The sequence below is a fragment of the Equus caballus genome, chromosome 16 (genome assembly GCF_041296265.1).
Source record: "Equus caballus isolate H_3958 breed thoroughbred chromosome 16, TB-T2T, whole genome shotgun sequence".
NCBI lineage: Eukaryota > Metazoa > Chordata > Mammalia > Perissodactyla > Equidae > Equus > Equus caballus.
Genome location: NC_091699.1, coordinates 22,862,201 through 22,874,789, shown reverse-complemented (window position 1 = coordinate 22,874,789; position 12,589 = coordinate 22,862,201). Strand labels below are relative to the sequence as shown.

Below are 12,589 nucleotides of genomic sequence, written 5' to 3'. Positions count from 1 at the left end.
GGCTTTATTGACTCACTGAACATTAGATCTCCAGTAGGACCTTGGAAAGCGCATGAGCGTGCATGTGCAGCATCAGAGATGTACTTCTGAATCACTTGCGGAACTTGTGAAAAATAAAGCTTCTTGGATCCCATCCTGGAAGATGTCTTTAGGAGGCCTAGGGATGATGGGGACCTGGAATCAATATATTTTAGAAACAAAAAGTCTGATGAACATCTCCCTCCTTGAGAATCCTTGAGACCAACTCTTTGATTTTGTGGATGAAGAAACTGAGACCAGGAGGAGTAAAGTGGTGTAGTCACTGTCATGCTGCCAGTAGTGGCAGAGTGCCATCTACAATTCCTTTTACTTCTAGCCTAAACTGAGGCCCTTTCTCCTGCCCCTTCCTCCTTGTTTGAGAACTTGATGATTAGTCAACCCAGCCTGCATTGGATTCCAAGGCATCCACCTCCTTTCACATATTATGTTAGATCTGATGGCTTTACTGTATTTACGCTCACAGGGACTCGGGTCGGGGGTTATACATGCACATTCTGCTCTTGATTTTTGCATAAAAACTCAAGTCATTGACCACACTGTCCCTCTTGTTGATGCAGAGGGGTCTTGTGTCTTGGAGTCAAAAGAGCAAACTGCTGGTGTGCTATTCTGGATATTTTGATCCACCCACCAAATAAATAACCAAGCACCTAGCCTGGGCAGGAAAATGTACTAGCCCTGGGCATCTTCTGGACCACAAAGCAGGCAGCTCTCTGCCCTCATGGAGCTTGTAGCCTAGTACACTGTTTGTGCTTCAGCCTAGTGAGATTGGGAGGACAGAGGAGGAGATGCAGAGAGGGCCTGGAGCAGGAAAGGTTTGTGGAGCCTTTGTGGAGAAGGCGGGGGCTCTGAAGCAGGGCCTGGAAAGACAGGCAGCACCTTAGGAGGTAAAAGTGAATTTTGGAGGAAGGAGCAGCAAGAAGAGAGGCCAAGTATTTAATGGTACCTTGCCTTCGGGATAAGCAGCAGCCCAGAATAATGGAAGAAACCCTGGAAACCCATAGCGTATTAACTGGGAGCAAGTTCTGTGGTCATTTGGAAAATGAGCCAATCCTACCAATATCAGTTTTAGGAATTGAACAGGTCATTTAAACTTCTCAGAGCCTCAATTTTCCTCATCTGTTCAAAAAATATACATATATATTTTAAAAAATTGCTTCTTCTAAAAGAATTGTACAAGTTAGCTTGGTCAGTCAGGACTTTAAATGCTGGATCTTTATGTAATTTGGGGCTGGTTAATTGTAATTTTTTGCGCTTTCACCACTACCTGCTTTTGAAGCTCCAAAGTCTGTCCTTATTTCTATCCGTTTGCTCTTGCGGTTCCCTCTACGTGAACAGGTTCCCCTCTTCCTCATCCTCCCCCTCTGTTTCAACTTCCAGTAGTTCCAAGATGACCTCTCCTGCCAGCAGCTTCTCAGATGGCCTCAGGCACAGTTAGTTTCTGGCTGTATTTTCTTCCTTCTCTTCCAGCCCTTAGGTTATATTCTCCTGATCAGTTTGCTTTTGTGGCTCCTGCACTAGCTTTGAGCTCCCTAAGGGCAGGGACATGACTCATTTTCATCCTCACATCCCAGAGTCTAGCACGGTACCTGGCACAAAGTGGGCCCCTCAGCTACCATTAGTTGAAGGCACTGACCCTTTGCAATGCCTCCCGACTTCAGCGTTATTGGATGTTGTGCTCAAATCCATTATGGATGTGGTTAAGGGAAAGGAGCCACAGAAAACAGTAGCTTAATGTGCCCACTGCAGAAGCAGAACCTTGGGCTTTGGATTCGGTTTAGGTCCCTGCATAGGAAACCTGTAGTGTAAACAGGTCCCTGACAGGAGAATATGGCAGCCCAAGTTTTGCACAAGAACAGCCCTGGTATTTGATTTTTGCGTAGTGCTTAGGTTTTATTTGCTTAGACTTGGCTTGATGTCACCTTTATCTTTGTCTTCTTTGCAGCCTTGTTGATGATCGTTGTGTTGTACAGCCAGAAACCGGGGACCTTAACAATCCACCCAAGAAATTCAGAGGTAAGCTGGTGATTTTCCTGGAGTGGGTACTTTGCCTCGCTTGAAAATTTATGAAATGTGTTGCTGTGTGTGGTCTTTTTTTTTTAAAGCAATTGTAAGTTTATTTACTTATGTATTTTTCTAAAGTGTGATTTCATTTCTGAGATTATGACCTCTTGAAAATGCATAAGTAAGTTTACTGTCAAGACTGGGATGGCTTTTATTAGGGCCTTAATTTGTCTATTGAGTACATGTTGGTAAGTGCTAATTCAGCTTAAAGCCTTATGTTTGTGCAGAAACGTCTCCAAGCAAATAGGATTTATGGATCTAGTCACAGGGCACATGTTACTTCTGGAGATCTCTCTGCTCCTTTGGGGGCTCTCCTGTTCTTAAATACCTCAACTTGGAGTGAGAAATTCTTTTTTTTTTTTTTTTTTTTTGAGGAAGATTAGCCCTGAACTAACTACTGACAGTCCTTCTCTTTTTGCTGAGGAAGCCTGGCCCTGAGCTAACATCCGTGCCCATCTTCCTCCACTTTATATGTGGGATGCCTTCCACAGCATGGTGTGCCAAGCGGTGCCATGTCCGCACCTGGGATCCAAACCGGTGAACCCCAGGCTGCCGAGAAGTGGAACGCGTGAACTTAATCGCTGCGCCACCGGGCCGGCCCCCCGAGAAATTCTTGATGATTGCACTTTTTGGGTTAAATCACGCAGGCAGGACAGCCTTCCCACCAGTAGCCTACTAGTGTTGGCTTTCATTTTAGGCCTCTTGCATTTGGTGTCTTCCTCAGAGGGTAGCTTAGTTTATTCCAAGAGGTGTTTAAAATATAGTTGGTACCTTAAGATGATAAACATTGTGTTTTTATTTTTTGTTGTGGTGGTGGTTAGTGGTTTTCAGCTGTAGCTGCGTAGTGGGAGAGATTATCTGAGAGAGATTTTAAATTAAGCAGATACTCAGGGCCCTACTCCAGACCAATTAAATGATCTCTGCAGGTTGGAGCCCGGGTACTGGCATTTTTTAAGGCCTCCCAAGTGATTTTTATATACAGCCAGGGTTGAGAATCCGTTGGGTTATGTATTTGACTAATGGCCTCAGTCCCAAAGGGCTCAAATCTTGCCATTTGCAAATTATATCAATTGAGTTATACCTTCTTATTATCAGGTGAATTAGAAACTGTTTGACCTTTTTTGAATGAAATGGAAGGCAGACGTTCAGGTGGAGAGAAGCCATTTGGAAGCTGTTTGGTGTTGAGAAGCATCCCGTTGGCATGAGGCTGTCAGGAGAATGTTCTCACCTGGGGAAGGGGCTTTTCAAAAAAAGAATTGTTGACATGAGTGCTGTGTGACAGGAACCTGAGGTAGCTGTTGCCTCTGCTGTCTTTTCTTTGCAATCCCTCCTTCATACCTTTTTCCAAAACAGAATCCTGAATGCAGCAGAAGTGAAAGATTTGAGCTAATGATCCTAATCCAGTCACTTGTAGCATTAATTCCTTACTCTGAATAATAGATTGTGCCTCGTTTATCTTTTAACAGAGCCGAGATCAATAGACTTGGTGCCAGGCACTGTGCTCAGGGCTCTGCCTGCACTTTTAACTCATGGAGTTGTCTGTCCACCCTGTAAGGGGATCGACCCCCTCAAAGGTTGAGGTTAAGTAGCTTATCTGGGATCACACAGCTGGCGATGATGCAGCGGGAGCAATAGTTCTCAACTTTGCCTGCACAGAGAAATCAGCTGGGGGACTTTAAAAAATACTGACGTCTGAGTTTCACCCCCAGGGATTCTGAGTTAATTGGGCTTCGAGAGTTTTGAAAGCTCCCCAGGTGTTTCTCTTGTGCAGGCAAGGTTAAGAACCAGTGCTGCTAAAACCTGGGCTATAAACTCCCAGCTCTGTTACTTAGGGGTGAGCTGGTCCAGGCTTGGCTTTTGCAGCTGGGACCAGGTGGAGGGCTGAGAGTCAGGAGTCATTGCTCGGGTCCAGTGTGAGCTCATATCCCATTCTACACACAGGCCTTGGGTGTTGGGAAAGGGACCTGGGAAGGATGTTAAAGCACTGTATGAAGTTAATCAGTAGCTATTTGAATACAAGGTTAGAACGTTAAAATAAATAGGACTGTAGCCAGGGGAAGTCAGAAGAGATATATATGTTTTCCTGGCACTGGGGTAAAGTACTTAGATGTATATCTGGTGGCTGATTTGAAGGGACTGTTGTGAAATGAAAGCAACACTCTGTGGAGGCCCTTTGGAATGAAGTAAACTCCGTTAATGGCCTGGCCCAGCTCTATAGGTTGTTACGTGACAGTGGCTTGATTTGTTGATTGGCTTTCACCGTCAATTAAAGATAAAGGTTTGTAGGTTGTGAGGTGCTTTGTACTTGTGGGAAAATCTGGTTCAAAACAAGCTCTGCTGCAGGCTTCGAGAATGTAGGTCAGGACTGCCTCATTGCTCGTGCTGAACGGGGGGCCCTCTGTGCACAGGTGAGGAGCCCAAGCAGACTCCCTTTGCGAGCAGGGGGCCAGGAGGGGCTCTTCCACCTTAAAACCTGGGCAGAGAGGATTTAAACATTTTCCAAAGCATCCCTCCAATTCTCATGCAGCATACTTAAAAAAATTTTTTTTCTAAAATAAAGTAAAAGATCTCTCTTCTGGAAGAAGGGAGTCCTGCCTTTCCAAATGCAAGTGTATTTTGAAGTTGAAGTCATTTTGATGTTCAGCAATTGTGCATATGGCAGTTGGGCAATTTGGAGGCTTTTCTGGTCCGTTTTCTTGCCGTGCCTTTGCACCCTGGAGTTTAACAAACACATATGGAAAAGTGAGATGCTGGCAAGCAGCCGGATGGCATGATGGAGTCTTTATCTGGGCAATCAGCAGAGCTACATTTAGTCATTTGGCTTTGCTGTTGCTTCCATTGTTTCCTTGCCAAGTTATTTCCTATATTGAGAACCATCGTAACCTGTTCCTAAGTAAATGGAAACTAAAGGCCTGTTTATGCAATACTCCCTGTGGCTTCTGACTTTGGGTTTTTAGTTTTGTGAGCCCCTCTTGGTATCTGTCACCCTAGTGCTTAATAACGTAGACCTTAGGATCGGGCTTGTGGTGTTCACGTCCAACTTCCACTAATTCTTAGCTAAGTGACCCTGACAAATTGCTTAACCTCCATGAGCCTTGGTTTTGTCATCTGTAAAATGTGAGATGATGATAGTCCCTGCCTCATAAGGTTATTGTGAAGATTAAATGTATGTTTAGAATTTAGTACTGAGGGAGACTGGCCCTTAGTTACGGGTTCAGTAAGCCTTAGTTATTCTTTTCTAGTCCCAACGCTTAATACAGACCCTGGCACTATAAGTAGTGGCAGAAGGGAAAGAAACTATTTGTGACTCCTTTAATGCTATGAGAGTAATTATGTAGTGTTTTTCTTTTTGTCTTTATTTTTTTTATTTTTATCTTTTGAGGAAGATTAGCCCTGAGCTGATATCTGCTGCCAAGCCTCCTCTCTTTTTTTTTTTTTTTTTTTGCTGAGGAAGATTGGCCATGAGCTAACATCCCTGCTCATCTTCCTCTACTTTATATGCGGGACACCTGCTACAGCACGCCTTGATAAACTGTGCGTAGGTCTGCACCTGGGATCCCAACCAGCGTACCCCAGGCAGCTGAAGCGGAGCACGTGCGCTTATCTGCTGTGCCACTGGGCTGGTCCCTCTTTTTGTCTTTAAATGCTTTTGTGGGTAGGGGTATGCACATGGATCCCATGGGCCCAGATTTGAGGCCCACTGTTCCCATATTCAAGCTGAGTGACCTTGATAGATTAATTTTTCTGAGCTTGTGTCTTCACCTATAAAATGGGGGAAAATAATTTCTTCCCTATAAAGATAATACGATTGAAGAAAATAGGGGTAAAGAGCCAAATGGAGTGGTTGGTACACAAGCCTTGCTCAGTGACTGGTAGCTATTATTTTTCACAGTAGATGCTGAAGAATTGAACTATTGAACACTCTTGCTTCTTTCTGATGGGTAAAAGTACATTTCCAAGTGAATTTCTTTTTTTGTAATTCCCTGGAATATATCTCCTGCTCCTCACTTTTTCTATAGGAGGAAAAGATTGGCCGCACATCTGTTTCACATAAGCCAAGTCTTTTTCATTATCCAAATGAATTTTGGACAGCATCCCTGTCCTCTAGGTGATGAGAAGAGCTGAGATGTAGAATAATTCATTTACTTTAGTCCCTTTGTTCATGTGGTACCATTTTAAAGCACCAGTGTCCATGGAAGGTAAGGCAGAGTCTCTTTTCTCCCTGATGTGCTGGCTCTGCCCATAATCGTAAAAAAATAGGAAAGGCAAACATCACATTGAAACTAGGAACAGAAACTTTGTGGTTGGTGAATTCCTTCTTCTATATTATCTTTTCCTCTTCCACTCCTACCCATCTATTCCTCCTACTAAATATAATGGCATCTTGCACAAAGAAAAGATGGAAACCAACAACCAGTCTCCATATTGATCTCAGAATCTCTGCTGTTTGAAATACAACCTCCAGGGTTGTTGGAGTAGAATTAAGGACTGGGGCTTTCAGGAAATAAGATAGACTTTAGCGTTGATCATGCCGTTTATTGTGTGATCTCCTTTTTTAGATTGGGGCAACAGTCAAGTTCTTGCCCTCAAAACTTGATCTTCTCCATTCAGTTCAACAGGCTGATCTTGGCCCCAGATTCTTAGTGTGAGAGATTTTTAATGTTGCAGGAACCCCTTAGTTTCAGAAGAAAAGCTATTTGAAGGGAAACACAGTTTAAGATGGGGAGAAGTTTGGGCAGGGAACGGTGAGGAGAAAGGAAGCATTATGATGTCATTCAGTGGTTTATATGGATTGGGGAAGAGGTCATAGATCAGGCTGAAAGTGTGGATGAGCTAGGTAAGTATTCCTTGTCCCCTGTATTTCTTCTCTCCCCTCAAGTCAAGTTGGTTTCAAGCACAGCAATCCACTAAGCTATTGTATTGTGAAAATGAGTGTTCAGCTCAACAAGCATTGAAGCCCTACTGTGTACCAGCTGTTGGCCTTGGTTACGGGTGGAAAGCAAGATGAGTTAAACACAGCCCCCTTTGTTTTCAGGAGTCATAGATTTTCATGGAGAAACAGGCCCACATCATAAATAAAAGTAGCCAACATTAATAGAGCATTTACTTTATACAAAGTGCTTCCCATAAATTCTCTCTCTCTCTTTTTTTTCTCCCCAAATCTCCCCACTATATAGTTGTATATTTCTTTTTAGTTGTTGGTCCTTCTAGTTGTGGCATGTGGGACACCACCTGAACATGACCTGATGAGCAGTGCCATGTCCACGCCCAGGATCCAAACCCGTGGAACCCTGGGCCGGCAAAGCGGAGGGCACGAACTTAACCACTAACCACCCCCTAACTTCTCTCTTTTAATCTGTGTAGCCTACCTATGTTCTCACTATGGACATGAGGAAGTGCAGGCTCTAGTTCTCCATTGGGGGTACAGAAGAAATTGAGTAATTTACCCATAGTCGGTTAAATGTCACTTAGAAATGATGATCATTCATTCCACAGACATTTATTGGACACCTCCTATGTGCCAGCCATCTATCCTCCAGGGAGGAAAGATGCAGGAATTCTCAAGGAAGTCAGTGCCACTACACAGTTAAAATCTTTAAGGAACTTGCTTAGAGTAATTTGTTGTCCACACAGTAGCTGTTTATGTGCACGTAGAAGCAAAGCGAGTGAACTATCTTCCTACATAGTGTAAAAATTGTCCCTGCAATCTCCTGGTTTGCTGGGGCCAAGTAGATGATGACGCTTTTCATGTGCATTTTCTCCTTGAGCTTTGCAAATGCTTCCTCAGCCCAGGGTGCATCTGTTTTATGCCTGATGCCATTTTGGCTGTTAAGAATTGAGCATCTTGGCCCAGTGTCACATGACTTGTGAGTGTCCAAGTCAGGCCAGAACCCTCTCCCAAAGGCCTGGGCCCAGTGCTTCCCCTCTGTGCCCTAGGGACCCTTCTCCACACAAAGCACAAGAGTTCTTTCAAGCCATAGCCTTTGTCACCTCCAGTCTCTAAATGAGAATGGGCCAAGTTATTACTTTTCTGTTATCTGCTGAAGCTCTTTAAATGAGGAAGAAAGCCAAGTGGGAAGATGGAAACCCCAGACCCTGTTGACTTAATGTATTTTTAACTATCATCAGGACAAGCTGTGGGATATGCGATATGTTACCTGCAATATGATTTGAGTCGTGTTTGTAGTGCGAATGAGAGTCTGGACTGGGGCAGTGTAACCTGGTCTCTGGGCATCCCCACGTTGGCTGATGACTTCTGATTGCTCAGCATGTGTCCTGCTTAAAACAATGACAGCCCAGAATCGTGCTCTCAGGATGATACTGGGAAGAGGAGGAGGATGTAGGTTGCCTATGACAAGCCAGTCTTGGACCTAAAGTGTAGCCATGAATTTGAGGATCAGACTTGTGGCCTTGTTATTTTTACTGGACCCTTCTTCCCTTAGTCCTAGAGTGCTTGTACTCTGTCAACCCATCTGTTAGGGGCCTTGTGGATTTAGTAGGATGGCTTGGTTGAGAGAGAGGGAGAACAGTTTCACATCCCATGCAAGCTCTTTGTGAATTGGCCCTGACCCTTCCAGCAGCTTTGAAAGGGGCTTCAAATAAGAATGGCATTTTTCATGATTGAGTGATAAGAAGTACTTGAGTACCAACAATCTACTTATCTGATCATAATTTTGCCTGTAATTTTAATTAAACTAGGGGCTGGTCCTTAGCAGGTGTAGCAAAACTGCTAAGAAAGGAGTAAGGAGCACTATCTGACATCAGAGCTAGTGTCCAGCTCAGTGTCTGCCACCAACTGCTCTGATACTTTGGGGGAATCTTTTCATCTCTCCAGACCTCAGTTTCCCCATCTGTTAAATGGAGTTTAAGTGAAGCGACTTCCAAGATCCCTTCCAGCTTGAAACTTTGTGCTGAGTGCCAGAAATAGGCTGGTTAACGTTTTGTAAGAAAGCGTTGATGTTCAGGAGCTTTGTGCAGTCCGGAAGTCGGTTTCTATTCCTTTGGGATTACAGTCTTCTTTGTCAAGTTAAGATGAATAGATGGAACCCGCCAGGCCTTACTCTGAGGCCAGATGGGGACATAGTCAGGATCTTGGTTTGCAAAGGTCATCTGGACTTGGGTGGCCATAACAGACTCACTGGCTTAGCTTTCTTTCAAACTACCCTGTTTGCTGCACGTTGTCTTAATTGTTGCTAAGGAACATTGTTTCTTCCTTTTTTATGGCAAGGTCTTGAAGGAATGAACCCATATCTTATTTATTTTTAAATACCCACATGCAAAATGGTGGGCCTAACTTAAACTGTGTTTGTTCTTTTGATTCTAATTCATGGCAGGCCTTTCCCAGTGGGGTACAGAACTTAGTTTCTGCCTGTCTTGTTAAATAAGGCAGAAAAATCAGTCTATTTAAGGTGCTTGTCAAGTCTGTGCCTTGAGGCATACTGAAGGTTTGCACTGCAGCTTTGTAGGAAAGCCTCTTGCAACTTGTTCTGTATTCATAAAATCAATTCAAATTTAATAAAAAGATTAATAGGTTTTTTATAATCTTCATTTCAGATTTACCAGCTTATCTCAATCTTGCACCAACAGACTCCATTTAAAGGGAGCAACACTGTAATTTAAATCAATTCCCCGGGCAACACAGAATGCTCACAGTGTGTTACACAATCACCGGGATGGTGCCTGCTGCTTGATTATGCTGGAGTCCCACACACTGCGCGTGTGCCTTTCTGGATGTCTGCCTACTTGCTCTAAGCTTTGAGATCCCTGTCTGAAGGCTCTGGGTATCCTGCGCATGGGCACGAGAGAGCTTCTGCTTACTCTGATGCCCTGGGCAGCTTCCTCTTTGAATACCTGAGTCACTCATGGAAAGTAGACCCCAGACCCCTATTTTATATTCATTTACTCATAATAATTCATTTGCTAATGGAGAACAAATTTCAGCTCTATATGCATAAAATGCTTCCAGTGCAATGCATATGTTTACCTTGTCATCTAATTGAATCTCAGTATTGCTGTTGTGACTTCCTCCATTAAGCACAAAATCACTTTGGACATGGAGCAAGTGTAATGGGGTCATATTGTCATACTGTTATATGGTTCTCCTGAAAGCAGGACAGAGTGGTTGATTAAGGACTTTTTCTTTTGGCGAAGGCTCTCATAATCCTGTCTTGAGAGCATTGATGAAGATATGTGGTGAATCACTTGAGCTTATGACAACTCTTTCTCTTCCTTTTCTGACAGATGAGGAAATTAAAGAGATTTTAGGAAGTTTCCTGGGGTCAGAGAGCAATTCCGTGTCAAAATTGGGGTTGGTACACACCCTGGGTTTCCACCAACACTGTTGTTCAGGCTGCTGTGTTTGGACCATGGATTAAAAATTTTTTTGTCCCATCACCCTAGGTAATTAATGATAATTTTTTTTTGAGGAAGATTAGGATTGAGCTAACATCTGCCACCAATCCTCCTCCTTTTGCTGAGGAAGATTGCCCTGGGCTAACATCTATACCCATCTTCCTCTACTTTATGTGTGTGACGCATGCCACACCATGGCTTGATAAGCAGTGCTAGGTCTGTGCCCAGGATCCAAACCGGTGAACCCTGGGCCGCTGAAGCAGAGAGCATGAACTTAACTGCTATGCCACTGGGCCTGCCCCAATAATGTTTTTTGTAAATGCAAATGATAGTGAACACCTTGTGTAGTGCTTACATGCATTAATTAATTTAATCTTATTTAATTTGTTTAGTTTCCTTTACATACGTTAATTTATTTAACCTTCATAACAACCCCAAAAGGCAGCTACAGTGCTATAAAAGCTTACCTTCCTTTTGTAGATGAGGAAACTGACATGCAAAATGTTGAGTATTTGGTCCAAGATTACATAGCTAGAAGTGGCAGAGCCAGGATTTGAACCCAGACATTGTGACATCAGAAACACTCCTTTAGAACGTTTAATTTCAACTCTAAACTGCCTTTAGAAGGGGACTGGCCTTAAAGTATCCCTTTACTGGATTTCTTAATCAGTTTTCTCCTCTACTATCCCAAAATATGTCATTGGGAGATGTGTTGACACAGGAGCAAATGTCTATACACTAGAGATGCACACTAACTGCCTTCTTAACAACCTTGAGTATAGTATTTGTCACAGCTGTCTTCTATTTTTGTCTCCTCAGCTGGATTTTGGAGCCCCTGGAGGGAGCAAATCTTACCCTACACTCCTGGCTCAGTGCCTGCCATAACGCTAGTCTTTGGTTAAAAACTAGTTGAAAAGGAATTAATTTTTTTTCTAAAATGTTTTTCACTGTTTCCAATTCTAGCAGTGTTTTCACCGATGACATTTTAGGTCAACCGACAGCTTTTTTTTTCTTCTTTTTTTTACATCGATGCCTTATGCTGTCCTATAATCTCTTTCCAAACTACTTGAGTCTGGTACTTCTAAAAAGATTTCTTACAGTTGACTTGTCTTTTCCCTGGAAAGTAGACTGGCTTCATCCTCTGAGAGTGTCTTCTCCTTGACCCCCCAGTGTTTGATCTTTTTTCTCTCTTTTATGCCTGTAGTTTTAAGATTCCTTGGCTTCATTCAATATGCGATCATGAAAAGCGAATAATTATGAAGTACCTCCCTCCTTTGTGTCTGGCCTTTTGCTCTTGACCATTGGAGTACCCCTGTGGTCTGGGTGGTATTATGATCCCCACTATACAGTTGGGCACCCTGAGCCCAGAAAGGGTCAGTAGCCAAACTGGACCCAGGATTTGAACCCACCTCTGGAGGTCTACGAAGTCTCTACTTAACCACTCAAGTGAATTAATGGAGGTGAGCTGCTCAGGAAACACCTGGGGCCTCTTATCACATCCTGGAGTCCTCATTTAAGAGGCATATTGCTCAGTGGGACTAAAACTGAAGGTGGGGTAACTAGGAGGACGTCTCAAAACGATTATGTTCATGTTGAACGATGAATCATTGAGAGAACTGCAGACATTTTAGACCAGCTGGGGCAACAGCGTTCCTCTCCTAAGTTGCCGCAGCCACCTCCTGGCTGGTTTCTGCATTTCCCCTTTTGCCCCTGCATATGGGCACCCCCTCCAATCCACCACTCACTGCTGCTAGAGTAATCATGCAAATTTGATGATGTCACTTGGCTGCTTGGAGCCCTCGGTGGTTCCCCAGTGATGCTTAGGATAAAGGACGTACTTTCAGGGTTCGCATGGCCCTGCATGAGTTACCCTCATCTGCAGTCCCCACCCCATGTTCTGTGCTCCAACCAGACTGATTTTTTGCCTTCTGGCAGTCAGTGTACTTGCTCTGCTCTCTGGGCCCTTGCATGCCCTTTTTCTTCTGAAATGATCTCCCCATCTGTGCCATTCCTCCTGGGATTCCCAGTCTTTCTAATGCGCATTCATCCTTCAAACCTCAGACATCCGCCCTGGAGTGTCTTTGCTGACTCCTTGTGTGCAGATAAGCTGCTCCTCCCTCTACACAGACTCTGAAGC

General features: G+C 43.8%; 1 protein-coding gene across 7 annotated transcripts in view; it reads left to right on the top strand.

Annotated features, from left to right (window-relative positions):
* The window catches only part of ITPR1 (inositol 1,4,5-trisphosphate receptor type 1), a 318,979-nt gene that overhangs the window by 24,161 nt on the left and 282,229 nt on the right, over positions 1-12,589 (top strand). For all 7 annotated transcript variants that reach the window (XM_023620051.2, XM_023620049.2, XM_070238558.1 and 4 more), the window contains one exon: positions 1,982-2,052. In XM_023620051.2, the coding sequence (XP_023475819.2) occupies positions 1,982-2,052 (71 nt within the window). The remainder of the gene's footprint in view (positions 1-1,981; positions 2,053-12,589) is intronic.